Raw genomic sequence first — 14,185 nt, forward strand, 5'->3', positions numbered from 1 at the left:
GAGCGGCTACGTGAGCCGAGCATACGAGCAGATGAAGCCAGTATGGAGGTACGGTTGGAAGATACATGGATGGCACCGTACTTGGAGTATCTCACGAGTGGTGTACTACCAGCAGATAGAAACAAAGCCAGGACTCTTCAGAGATAGGCTGCTAGGTACATATTGGTCGATGATATTCTATACCGAAGAGGATACTCCATGCCATTGCTCAGATGCATTACACCAGAAAAGGCCAAGGAGCTGATGAAGGAGGTACATGAAGGCTTCTGTGGAGATCACGTTGAGGGGCAGAGCTTATCGAAGAAGATTCTGAGGTGGGGTTATTTCTGGTCGACCATGAATGAAGACTCGATGGAGTTTGTGCAAAAATGTGATAAATGTTAGAGATTTTCCAAGATCCCACGCGCAGCTCCTAACGAGTTAAAGCAGATGCAAAGTCCATGGCCCTTCGCAGTATGGGGTATCGATTTAATTGGGTCCTTGCCAACGGGAAAAAGAGGAGTAAAATACGCAGTTGTAGCAATCGACTACTTCACCAAATGGGCCGAAGCTGAGCCACTCGCTACCATAACGACAAAGAAAGTTCTTGACTTTATCATCAAGAACATTGTTTGCCGATATGGATTGCCTCAGAAGATTTTCTTAGACAACGGCACCTAGTTTGATAGCGACCTATTCACAGAATTCTGCGAAAGGCATGGAATTGTCAAGGGCTTTTCTTCAGTCGCGCATCCACAAGAAAATGGGCAAGTCGAAGCAGTGAATAAAACACTAAAAGATACCTTGAAGAAAAGGCTCAAAGAAGCTAAAGGAGCATGGCCAGAACAGCTGCCTGAAGTACTCTGGTCGTATAGAACTTCTCATCGAACAGCAACAGGCCATACCCCGTTTTCCTTAGCATACGGGTATGAGGCTATGTTGCCAGTCGAGTTAGATCCGCCCTCACATCGAAGAATCACATACGACCAAGACCAGAATAGCCAACTGTTGATGGAGTCCCTAGACTCGGTTGAGGAGAAACGAGAAAAAGCCCAACTCCGAGTAGCTGCGTACCAGCAAAAAGTCGCCCAGTATTTTAACTCAAAAGTAAAAGAAAGAAATTTCAACGTCGGAGACCTAGTACTTCGACGAGTTTTCTTAAACACCCGCGACCCAGCTGCTGGAGTACTCGGACCAAACTGGGAAGGACCTTACCAGATTGAAGAAGTCCTTCATCCAGGCACATAAAAACTTGCACGCTTAAATGGAGATCTCGTTCCACGCTATTGGAATGGAGAACACCTGTGCAAGTATTATCAGTGAACAGTCCTTCTTAAAGGACTGGCTTGTATTAATTTTTACTTTTTACAAGTTTTGAAAAAGGGTTAGTCATGTTGTTTGGCTAATCGCTTATAAGTGTAAGGTCTTTTTAAAGATCACTCATAAAGACATGTTTAGTCCATTTTAATACAAGAATTATAAGGGACTGTGCGCAGCCAGTCATTCTTGCCAAACCTTTGTAAAAAAAAATTACAAGTATTTGTTCATTACGTGTATTGTTTTGTTGTATTATAAGTTCTACATTTTATACCGAGCAGTAATGTTCGCACAAGTCGTGGTCAAGGCAAGTGACCAAGGACCTAAATTTCCTCAGTCACATGGGGGGAATATAAGGTACATTGATAGCAAAGCATAACAAGAGGTATGTAAACACATGAACAAAATAAGTGAAAGCATGCTACGGTACTTAGAGTATTTTTCAAAATTTATATTTTGTTAAATCAAGCCAAAGTACTATGCTAAGTTCGGTCATGCGAACAGATGTTATAATAAGCAGAAATATTATAACATCAAAGGGAATCTTTTACATCGCAAGCAGTACTACTTGGATGTAATTGTTCAAAAGTAAAAGTAAAATATGCTGCCCATGCAGCAAAATTAAAAAGAAATCAGTCTTTACATCACGACCCGTAGGTCGTGTAATTAAAGAAATATAAAAGAAAATTTTTATGGAGCCTGAGGAGCAGGAGGATCCTGTGGAGCATTCTGATCGACCACGTCTCCTGCAGCTTCTCCTCCCTCCACTCCGGCGGTCGGCAGAATTTCTGGGGAAGTAGGGACCCTGGCTCTTTCTTAGGCAGCCAGCCTAGCAGTGCAGCGAGCTAGCTCTGCCTTCCTAGCATCCTCTGGAAGATAGTTGAAGTTGGCACCTTGGTTGTGTTTCCAAAAATCATAGAAACACCGAAGTGTCGCGTTCTTATACCTCTCCAGGTCCTTGGCATTGGTAAGCTTAAGCTGCTCCACCTGACTCTTAAGGACAGCAATGGCCGTGTCCTTAGCAAGATGCTCTTCCTTCAGCTTTTTGACTTCGCGCCAAGAGGTCCGGTTAGCATCTTGATAGTCGTCCCTTTGCTTCCTGGTAGTTTCCAGAGAAGCTTGCTTCCCTGCCAGCTCTGCCACCAAGGCATCCTTCTACTGGGTGACCACCTCCAGCTCCCCAACATGCCTAGCCTTTGCGGCTTGAAGCTCCTCAATGACCTTCGCTCGAGACTGCTGGATACTTGCACCCGCGCGGGTACGAGCAGCAGTCATTGTCAGCATGGCTTGCAATCAAATAATAAGAGTTAGGCCAGCTGAAAAGAAGAAAAATCAAAACCATAATCACAAAAAGAGAAAGAGTACTTACACTGGCCACTTCATTAAGGGCTCGGTTGAGGAGCTGGTCGACCCCCATGTTTTCAGGCTCAGCCATTGCCTCCCTGCAACGGTCGTACTTCAGGATATGAGCGAGGCGATCCTTAGCTGATCGCAGGGAGCGGCTCGAGAGTTTGGCCCCAGGAAGTTCGGCTTGCTGGGCCTGTTCTTTTGGAGCCACGGGCGAAGGATTTGTGGCAGCAGGCGGGGTCTCCTTCTCAGCAGGAGCGAATGGTTGAGCAGAAGGTTGGCCAGAGGGCCCGTCCTTTGGAGGATCAGCTGCTCGACTCTTCTTGGGCGAGGGTGCTTGGCTAGACTCTCCATCTTGTTTCCTGGCCGATTTCCTCCGTCGGACCAGGGGAACCTCCTCCTCCTCCTCCTCCTCCTGAGTCTTATACAAGTCGAACACATTGGGGGAGGCCATTTCTGCAGAAAGATATAAACATGCAGATAGTAAGATAAAAATAGATGACAAGTTATGGCACATCAGAAAAGAAGTAAAGAAAATCACAAAGTCCAATACCCGAGCTACTACTACTTGTCGCTACACTACTGACTCTACTAGTCATACACTCACTCTCTGGCACGAAGAAGTCTGGCCCTAGATTTGGAGTATATGTAAAATTGTCGTCCCCATCAAATAAGTGATAGGGAATTGGCAAGCTATTTAAAAGCAAAATAACAGTACCGTTTTCGTTTGAAGACTTATCCAAGTCTACGACAGCTCTACTGCCTTTTGTTTCCCCTTCCCTTGGGGGGCAGAAGGCCTTTCTGCTGAGGGGACGCCAATCGGTTCCCTGATAGTAACCCCATTCGGTCTCCTTCGAGGAGGAGACGGGGGGGGTTGCTGCTCAAGATGCCCCTCAGCAATGGCGTCAACCACCGCAGGTTCCCTCATTTCCTGATGAGGGATCAGGAGGCCAGACAACCTCAAACTCTCATCAGTGACCAGAGACTTAACGCTCTTTTCAGCATCAGTCATTCTGGCCAGTGTATTGGACCTCAACACCATGTCTGGTGTTGGGTTTGGGCGTAGCCATGGTCCTGAAAGGCACAAGATATTTTAGAGAAATACAAGAAAAACTGCTGGGTATAAATAGCGACCAGTGAAAAGGGGCATTTACCTCCGCGAGCGAAGGCCAAGTTGTTTGCAGTCATGTCGGGCATGAGGAAATACTCCTGATTGTATTTCCCCACGTTGGAGATATGAGTAGTGTCACTCAGGAATGTGCGGTTTGTTTCCTGGTGACAAAAATGAAAAAATCCCGTCCCGGACTGTTGAGGGTTGGACTTGAGGTCAAAAAGGAAGTTGACCTCGTGAGGAGTAGGCTCTGGCCATTTTTTGAGTTTGTAAAGGATATAAAGTGCAGCAAGCATTCTATATCCGTTTGGAGTAATTTGAAAGGGGGCAACACCGAAGTAGTTTGCCACCCCCTGATAGAACGGATGTAGAGGAAGGGTAGCTCCCGCCTCTATGTGGTACCTTGACCAGGCGCTGTAGACGCCCCCAGGCAAGTTAGCCCTCTGGTCAGCAGTGGGGATCTTAAGGGTCACCCCAATAAGGGGATACTTTTTGATGTAATTAGCCAACATTCTGGGGGTCACCTGGCTGAGGGGAGAGAGATACCACTCGACATCCGGAAGAATTGAATGCATAGGACGAGCCCTGACCTGAATACGAGGGTCCGGGGTAATGTTTTCTCGACCACTAGCCGAGGGAACCCTAGCCTGCAAATCAGGTTGGGCAGGAGGATTTGGATTGTCTTCAGGATTTGGTTTCTTTTGACCGGGGGACTTGGAACAGGCCATTTTAGATGGTGATGGTTGAGGTCTGGAAGAAGAAAGTCTTGAGAATGGAATCTCGTGAACACGTTGAGCCGGCTGTTCTTCACCTTCAAGCAGTTGTGCAAGAAAATCGTCTTCGATAGGCCGCTCACCTCCCCACAAATCTGGCATTAAAATCTGCGAACAGAAAAATGGGGAGGTGAGGATGGAGAGTCTAGAAAGTTGGTTAGAATAATGTTGGTCGTGTATAAAAGTCAAACTTTTATACAACAGCATTCTAACAAAAACTAATTTTTTCACACAAACAGTTTGAAAAACAGATCAAAAAGTGAAAGCAAAAAGTTTTTCTAAAAAAGCTTTTTCAACTCCTGTAAGGGCGGGAAAAACTCAGTTTTTCGGCTAGCATAAAAATCGAATTTTTACTTCGATTTTACGTCCTAAGTTTATGATCTCGACTATCAAACTGATTCGTAACTCCTAAATGGCAAAGAAACATCATCCTACCTAGCATCACTCGATAAATCCCCTACTTTCATGCATCTCAACCCAAGAACACAGACAACACCAGAATCTAAAAGATAACTCACAGTGGCATGCACAACAAAAATAAAGAGTAGAAAAGTTATGGAACTTACCAAAGCAAATACTATGGAGGTTGAAAGAAATTTCAAGCGAAAGCGAATGAACGGTGGTTCTTGAAATTCTGAATGATGATCTTCAGAGAGAATGAAGGTTTTGATTTAGGGTTTCTTGAGAGAGAAATAACTTGCGTAAAAAGAAAAAGAAGGCTATATATATTTTGTCTGTGGCATGAAAAAAGAGGTAATCATCAGTTTCCTCTTTTCGAAGCATGGGGAAGGGCGATAGCCGTCAATAGGTTACTTGGGAACCGAAAAGCCGTGATTAGACAGGGGTAGCTCACTTTTTCTAAGAATGCACGAACTACTCTGACAGATCTGGTGGGGTAATCGAAGAGTCGTTTTCCTTAAAGTTTATTCATTGTTGGTCGTAATAAATAAACTTGGGGGGCAAATGTTATCCTAAAAACAGGCACGGGTGACGTGGCATACGTTTTCAAACACGTGGCTGACACCTGGCAGAGGTTCTGTTCGACCATCGACCAGTAAGATTCTTCTAGCGTAACATTTGAAGTTTCTATACGACCAGCGTGGTCGTATACTCCGCGTATTTCAAAGTGATCTTGGGTAAATCATAATCAATTCCGAGATTATCTCCTATGATTCCTGATTATCCGATTAATTAGGAACAAATATCTGTAACAAATTCATGTAATCCTTCTTGAGCCTATAAATAGAGAAAGATAGCTCAAGGAAGGGACTTTTGGCTTTTGGTTGATTGAAGCTATACACTTAGAAGAGAATTAGAGCTATTGTATTACGATTGTATTGTTTTATCTCTCTCAGGCTAGTGAAACTCAGAGAATCCTAGTTCTTTGATCACTCCTTTGAGAGCTCATATCAATAATAGCTTAAGTGGACGTAGGTCATTACCAGTTCTTGGGGCCGAACCACTATAATTTACTGTGTTCTTTACTGTTTTTGTCATTATATCTCTTCCAACACATTTATCCATATTAAGCGTTTGACTCCGTGTCAGTTGACCAAAACGAGGGTCAACACCCTCTCTCTCTCCTCTGTTGAAAAAAAAAACCCCAAAACCTCCATTAACAACCGTGAGCCAACACCATTTTCATTTTTCAAACCTTTTTTTTTTCTTTTTCATTATTTCTTACCATTTTCCTTGATTATAAACCGAAATATAGCCCCAAAATCCTTTTTTTTTTGTTTTTTAGAGAAAAAAAATACATTTGGCCGTGGGTATTATTTCTCATGGTTTCTTGGTGTTTCTTGTCGGATTTTGACCGGATTTTTGTCATTGCAAGGTGTTTTTGAGCTTCAAAATAGGTATGGATAACTAAAACATTGTTTTGATCATAATTTTTTTATTTTTCTATGTTTTTTTATATTATTCTGAATTTTATAATTAAAATTATTAATATTTTGTTAACTTTTCTAATTATTTGTTTATTTTATTATTTTAAATAATGTGATAAAAATTTGGTTTATTATAAATATATATATGTATATTAGTAAATTTTAGAAATTGTAACAAGAGATGAATTTGCTTTTTAAATATTTGAAAAAATAAATAGCTTGAAGATGATCAAAGTGTTGTTCATTAGTTTCTATAACTAGTTTGATTTTTTTTATTTATTGGTTTGATAATTAATTATGTAAGTAATGTTTTAGTAGGGTTATCGATTGAGTGGTGAACTTTGTTGTTCATTTCGGGTGAATTGAAGAGTAATATTGAAGGTTAGTTACTACAAGATTTATGTATAAAGATAAGGCTAATTAAATCATGCATATTGGATTCAGTGAAAGTTATGTTTGAAAATTAGTGAAGTAGGCTTTGGGAAATTTGCGTGCTGTGGTGATATAAGGATGGATTCATTAATGCTTGATTATTGTGTTTGTTTGTGTTGTTTTTATAGGAAATTGTGAAATTGCAGTATGTTATAGAACCAGAGGATACTCTGCCAATTTTTTAAAAAAAATTATAAGACTAGAAGCTAATAATGATGGATTCATTTATGCTTGATTATTGTGTTTGTTTATGTTGTTTTTATAGGAAATTATGAAATTGCGATATACTATAGAAACAGAGGATAATCTGCCGAATTTTTTAAAAATTTTATAAGACTAGAACATAATAATGATGGATTCATCTATGCTTGATTATTGTGTTTGTTTGTATTGGTTTTATAGGTAATTATGAAATTACGGTATGCTATAGAAACAGAGGAAACTCTGTCGATTTTTTAAAAAAATTTATAAGACTAGAACCTAATATAAGTTTTTTTCTAACTTATTAGGAATTTAATATTGTTATTAGTATGGATAAATCATGGATGCTTGAGAGGAGAGAAACATCACAATTTCAAGATGGATTCAACAAATTTTTAGAGTTTTGCCTAAAGAATTGTAGTGATCCACAAAAAATCTATTGTCCTTATATCGATTGTGGTAATGGAGTAAAGGGGAATATTACCATGATAAAGGATCGTGTATTTTGTCAGGGATTTGATATAAGTTATAGTAAATGGTATTGGCATGGAGAATTATTAAATGACTACCCATATCCATTAGGTAGGCGAGGTGTAGATGATTTTGATGATCATCCTATAGAATTGCTTGATGAAGCACAAGAAGAGTTTTTTCATAATCCATAAAAAATTGATAGTATGGTTAGAGATGAGATAGACAATTGTTCAGTGGTTGCAATAAACTAAGATTGCCAACAATGGTTAAATTTTATAACATAAGAGCAGAAAATGGAGTTAGTGATAAGTGTTTTAGTCAATTTTTAGCTGCTTTCAAGGAGATTTTGCCGCTAGAAAATTGTTTTCCGGAGTCTACATATGAAGTAAAGAAACCATTAAGTTTGATAGGGTTGAAGTATGAGAAGATTCATGCATGTCCAAATGATTGTATTTTATACCGTAAGGAGTATGCAGACATGGACACTTGCCCAGAATGTGGTTTTATCACAGTACAAACCTAACAAAAGTAAGGAGATTAGGAAACTTATTCCTCAGAAAGTGCTATGGTACTTAACTTTGATTTCACGGCTGAAGCGATTATATCAAAGCGCAGAACACTCTAAAAACTTAATATGGCACGAGACTGGACGAGTGAAAGATGGTAAACTCCGGCATCCTGCAGATTCACAGGCCTGGAAGAAGGTAGATTATATCAATCCATAATTCAAAAATGAGCCAAGACATCTTCATCTCGGTTTAGCTACTGATGGAGTAAACTTGCATAGATCTCTTTGTAGTAGGCATAATTCATGGCCTATCTTCCTGGTTATGTACAATCTTCCTCCTTGGTTGGTCATGAAAATGAAGTTTATGATGCTTTCATTAATGATTTCAGGCCCAAAACAACCAGGACACGATATCGATGTTTATTTGGCACCATTAATTGATGATTTAAAAGAGTTGTATGAAAATGGTGTTGAGACATATGATGGTTTTAAAAAAGAAGTATTTAATTTGAAAGTGTGTTGTTATGGATTGTTAATGATTTTCCAGCATATGGTAACCTATCAGGGTTGAGCACAAAAGGTTACCAAGCTTGTCCAATTTGTTGCACCAACACAAGGGCCCGTCGCTTGTTAAATGGACGCAAAATGTGTTATATGGGTCATAGATGATATTTGCATTTAATTCATCTTGACAAAAATAAAGAAAAAGCATTTGACGGTACTGTGGAACGAGACCTTGCTCCTTTGCCATTGTCAGGTGAGCAAATTCTTAAGGAAGTAGAAAAAATTGACTTTAGGTATGGGAAGAAGAATAAAAACAAAAAAGTCAATGGATGTTTTCAAAGAAAATCAATTTTCTTTCAACTTCCTTACTGGAAAGATTTACTCGTTAGACATTGCTTGGATGTCATGCACATAGAAAAAAATATGTGTGAAAGTATAATCGGTACATTACTTGATATCCCATGTAAAACCAAAGATGGTTTGTCTAGTCCTTTAGATCTTATTGAGATGGGTATAAGACACCGCTTGGCACCTGAAGAAAAAGGTAAATGCACATATTTGCCTCCTGCTTGTTTTACATTGTCTAAAGAAGAGAAGCAAGTCATATGTCAATCATTGGTAGAGATGAAAGTGTCTGATGGTTATTCATCGAATATTCGAAACTTGGTGTCTATGCTAGATTTGAAGTTAATTGGAATGAAAACATGGTTGTCATATATTAATGCAACAATTACTTCCAATTTCCATTCGATCAGTTTTACCAAAAAGAGTTCGAGATAGTGTGACAAGTGTGTGCATCTTCTTTAATCAATTATGTGGAAAAGAATTGGAAATGAAGAAGTTGAATGCATTGCAAGATAAAATAGTTGAAACTTTATGCAAGCTTGAAAAATATTTTCCACCATCTTTTTTTGACATAATGATACATTTGATGGTCCATTTAGTAAGAGAAGCAAAGTTGTGTGGGCCAGTTTGGGCGAGATGGGTGTATCCATTTGAAAGGATATGTACGTAATCACCATTGCCCTGAAGCTTTGTATGGTTGAGTGTTATTTAGCAGAAGAAGCTGTGGAATTTTGTTCAGAGTACATGTTTGGAGTCTACACAATCGGAATTAGCAAACCATGAAATAACTCGGATGGAGTTGATAGAGGATTACGAAGGAAAGGAACAGTAGTGACCATATCTCGTGCAGAATTAGATCAAGCTCATTTAATTGTGTTGGAAAACAATCCTAAGGTTCAACCATATATAACGTAAGTTATAAATTTAATAAACATTATGCTCATTTTTATGTATAATTGAAATTTTAATGTTGTACTTTGTATTTGCAGTGAGCACATAGAGTTATTACAATCAATGATTCCAAACAAGGTTAAAAATAAACAGAAATGGATTATAGATGAGCATCATAAAACATTTAGTCGATGGTTGAAAAATACTATTCTAGCAAGGTTGGGAGAAGAAAACCATGGAGTGTCGACAGAGTTAAAACGCATATTGAGCAAGTGTTCATGTAATAAAGCACCATGCTTACGTTGTTGGAGGAAAAAGATTTCACATAAAGTCAAGAGATGATGCTCGAATGGTTCAAAATGGTGGAGTAAGCATTGTTGCAGAAGCAATGCATTTCGCTAGTGCAAAAGATAATAATCCAGTAGCTGGTACTATGACATATTATGGGGTTATTGAAGAAATATGGGAGCTTGATTATTCCTTATTTCAAATTCCCCTTCTCAAGTGTTCTTGGGTGGACAACAATGTTGGGGTTAGAATTGATGAACTTGGATTCACTTTGGTTGATTTAAGTAAGAAAGGTCACAAGAATGATCCTTTCATCATGGCTACCCAAGCAAAACAAGTGTTTTACATAACTAATCCTATTGATGATAAATGGTCAGTTGTTTTACGAACCCTGGAGAGGAAATTTTTATAGAAGATGAAAATGAGGAAGAAAATGATGATTTGTTTCATGATAATTTTATTGTTGGACAACCAATACATGAGCAAGTTGAGCAAATCCATGATTTCAATGAAGATGATGATGATGGGGAATACATTAGAAATGATATTAGAGGCGGAATATGGGTAGATTGTGAATCAACCAAGAAAAGAAAAAGGAAAAGAAAATGTGTCCAGTGAGTAATGTATTAATTTTTATGTTAAATATGTATTTATTTATGTCATAATTGTAACGTTAATTTTTGTGTATGTGCAGATGACAAATTCTGAAGAGGAGAACACACCAAATAGGCAAGGCCCAACAAAGAATAACAATATAAATAATCAAAAAGCTAAGGGAATAAAGAGAAATATTGTTTAATGGTAAGGGTCAACCTATAGGGAAAGCATATGGCGAGATGCAATCATACCTTGGAGTTAAAAGTAGGAGAACATTCTCTCTCAATTATAAGGATTGGAGACAAGTCCCACAAGAATTAAAGAATAGAATATGGGAGGATGTATATGTAAGAAAATATTTTAATTATTTTAATATATTGATCATTTTCATGAATTACTTTGCATTTCATTAATCATTTTCTTTCTATTTCAGGGTGGTTTTAACATTCTAGAAAATTGGAAACCAGAATTAATTAAATGTGCGGGAAGAATGATGAGAGATTTTAAGACCAACATCACTAGCGACTACATCTACCATTTGGCAAAAGAGGGTATGATAGATGAACTCCAATTCCTTCCTAAGAAATATCCAGAACTTGACCTAGAAGATTGGAGGACCTTTGTTAGCCACCGTTTATCTCCTGAGTTTATGGTACTATTACGTATATCTATTATGTATATGATTTATTAGTTTTGTAAGTATTAATAATTGCTTAAAAACTTACCGTTACTTATTTTATGTAGGCTTTGCGAGAAGCACAACGTGAAAGAGCTCTCAAATATACTTCGAGGCATCGTACATCTCGTAGAGGGCTTGCCAATGGTAGAGAGGACTTGGTAAGTAATTCACATCACTATTTTACAACTGTCAACCTGTTATGAAGAATATTGCACTCACCAACTTTAATTAATTATTTTATGTTGTAGAAAAATGAACTAGGTGTGGCAGATGTAGAACGGTACCAAGTTTGGATAAGAGTACAAGAAAAGAAGAAGGTTCTTGTCACAGATTTGGACAAACAAATTGAAGCAAGAATTGTAAGTGGTTTCAAGCAAGTATTTTAAAGTAATGTAGGAATGATAAAGTTCTTATAAGTAACTAATATAAGCGATCACTGGTTTGTTTGACAGAATGAGCTGAAAGAAAAAGTTAGTAGTGGAGAAATCATTGCAAAGGGTCGGAATGACATATTAACGCAAGCTTTAGGGACACCTGAGCACCCAGGCCGTGTTAGAGCACTTGGGTATGATATTATTTTTTATTTGTTGCATTTAACTTCATTCTAAAATATTTTAGTTTTTAAATGATTGGGTTGATTATTGTAGGTCATTTGCGAAGATTTCGTCCGTCTTTGGAAGAAAACCAAAAATAGCAAAAGAAATGGCTGATGTTGCTAGTAAGAAAGATGCAGAAATTGCGAGGCTCAGAGCAGAACTTAAAGCTTTAGAGGAGGAAAGAGCTAAACAAGCAGGTGGGATAGATGATATGGATGAACACGACAACGATGACGAGCAGAATGACGAAGAATATCACACATCGTACATGCAGGATGACGTGCCTCCATAATTTACAACTGGTGTGTTACTTTGTTCAGATAATATTCATAATGTAGTGGCAGAGGGTGTTATCATTGATGGGTGGGTCCACTGACTATTCATGGTGTTCAACTGACAGACGAATACGCGAGGGTGTGAGTCACCAAAATGTTACAAGAGGATGCTGAAATCCCATGTTCTGTTGGGGAGATACGATGTTCGAGATACCTATGATGTATTCATTCCTTGGCCAAAAGAATTAATTATGACTGATCAGGTATAAAAGAATTCTTTAATTTGTTACCTATTAAAATATTTGTTGGTCCATTATTTTAATATTATTTTTACTTGATGTTGCCTAGGGTCCTATAAAAAAGAAACCTCCTATGTCAACAAGCCCATCCAAGGATAAGACGAACCGTAATTCTCTGACTAGCCCACATCTGTCATCAGCTGGATCTCATGTCAATCCAGAAAACACTCTGATAGAAGGCCAACCATTTCCCGATCACATCATGAATCGCATCCATGTTAGCCTTCAGTTTATGGTGAGAGAATTTTGCAGAGTTAAGGGAATAAACACAGTAGTCTCAATTCTAGTGGACCCATCATTCATGAATCGCGAGTCAATCTTTATAACTTCAGAGGATGTAGAACAAGTTGCTGCTTTGCATATGATTGGAGGCTCAACAATGATATTCGGACTAAGGTATCCCTTCAACTAATTCTTTGGAATGATATGAAATTTAGAATGGTTATGAGTAATGCTCTGTGATCTGTTGCAAATTTTCATAGTAAATTGAATGTTTACAGGTTTGGGTAGTCCTATTTATAGGGGAAACTCTGCCGAAATTTTTCAAAAATATTTAACACTTAAGAAAATTTTGCAGATGCATTTGAGAGTCCCTATTTCCAAATCAGTGTGTCTTTTACAAGTTTTTTGACACTGAGCGTCTTAGCATTAATAATGTTAACGATGTAGAACGATCAACCATTGACTTGGCAAATTGGTTGATGACCATGAATAGAGTTGGTCAACTATACTTTATACCTTGGAACATACGGTAAGAAATACTATAAACTTTTCTTATTTTATTATTCATATATTAAAATTTTAATTATTTTATTTAACACGCTTATTATTTTAGGGAACATTGGATGTTGGTGATTGCTATGCCAAAAGGAAAAATCGTGTTCGTGGATCCACTGAAAGCACACAAATGTCCTGAAGAAATTGATTCAATGATAATGAGGTAAGTTTTAAATTTTTTAAAATATTTCTTAATACGCAACAACTATTACATGTTACTACATTTTAATAACTTTTGTTATTTTTCTTTTTAAATAGTGCATATTATAAGGCTTCTTCCAATGAATTACTCGGCAATCCTACAAAGATATTCAATGTTTCATGTCCAAGACAACCACAAAGTCATGAATGTGATTTTTATGTGTTGAAGTACATTAGAGATCTTGTACGGACATCAAATGCAATAGAAACCTTAAAAGAAAAAGTAAGTTCATTTTTTATAACTTATTTTGGTATCGATAATCTATAAAATAATCAATGTTGTTATTAATTAATTTATATTTATTAATTTTACAGTTTGATGGGAAGAAGCAATATTGTGAGATTGCAGACCTATTGCCAATCCAACACGAATGGTTAGGTCGATTGATGACATACATTTATCAGTAAGCCTATTTTGTTTATGAATTCGTTTAGTTCTAAGTTTAGTTTTATGTAAATGTATTAATGTTAAGGCTAGCTATCTTACTTAAGTACTCGTGTTTTATATGCTTATGTATAACATTTTTAATTAATGAAAGTTAGCATATTTTCATTCAAAAAAAATTCATAACCAATTCCAATTGTAAAAATATATATAACTATAAATTCATATAATTAGACCGTTTAAAAAAAAATTAGGCAAAAATATATATATATATATATAAAATTAGACCATTTAAAAAAAATTAGGCCAAAAAAAATATA

At 37.5% G+C, this 14,185-nt stretch overlaps 1 protein-coding gene across 1 annotated transcript; it reads left to right on the plus strand.

Moving 5' to 3' along the window:
- Window positions 1-10,686: 10,686 nt before the first annotated feature.
- Window positions 10,687-13,889, plus strand: LOC133831012 (uncharacterized). Its single transcript, XM_062261171.1, has 12 exons — window positions 10,687-11,000; window positions 11,087-11,305; window positions 11,398-11,490; window positions 11,581-11,691; window positions 11,785-11,897; window positions 11,980-12,230; window positions 12,329-12,466; window positions 12,552-12,898; window positions 13,080-13,253; window positions 13,338-13,442; window positions 13,538-13,703; window positions 13,796-13,889. The coding sequence occupies exons 1-6, from the start codon at window positions 10,893-10,895 to the stop codon at window positions 12,218-12,220; spliced, it is 885 nt and encodes a 294-aa protein (XP_062117155.1). The 5' UTR covers window positions 10,687-10,892; the 3' UTR covers window positions 12,221-12,230; window positions 12,329-12,466; window positions 12,552-12,898; window positions 13,080-13,253; window positions 13,338-13,442; window positions 13,538-13,703; window positions 13,796-13,889.
- The last annotated feature ends 296 nt before the right edge of the window (window positions 13,890-14,185 follow it).

The sequence above is a fragment of the Humulus lupulus genome, chromosome 4, assembly GCF_963169125.1.
Source record: "Humulus lupulus chromosome 4, drHumLupu1.1, whole genome shotgun sequence".
Classification (NCBI taxonomy): Eukaryota; Viridiplantae; Streptophyta; class Magnoliopsida; order Rosales; family Cannabaceae; genus Humulus; species Humulus lupulus.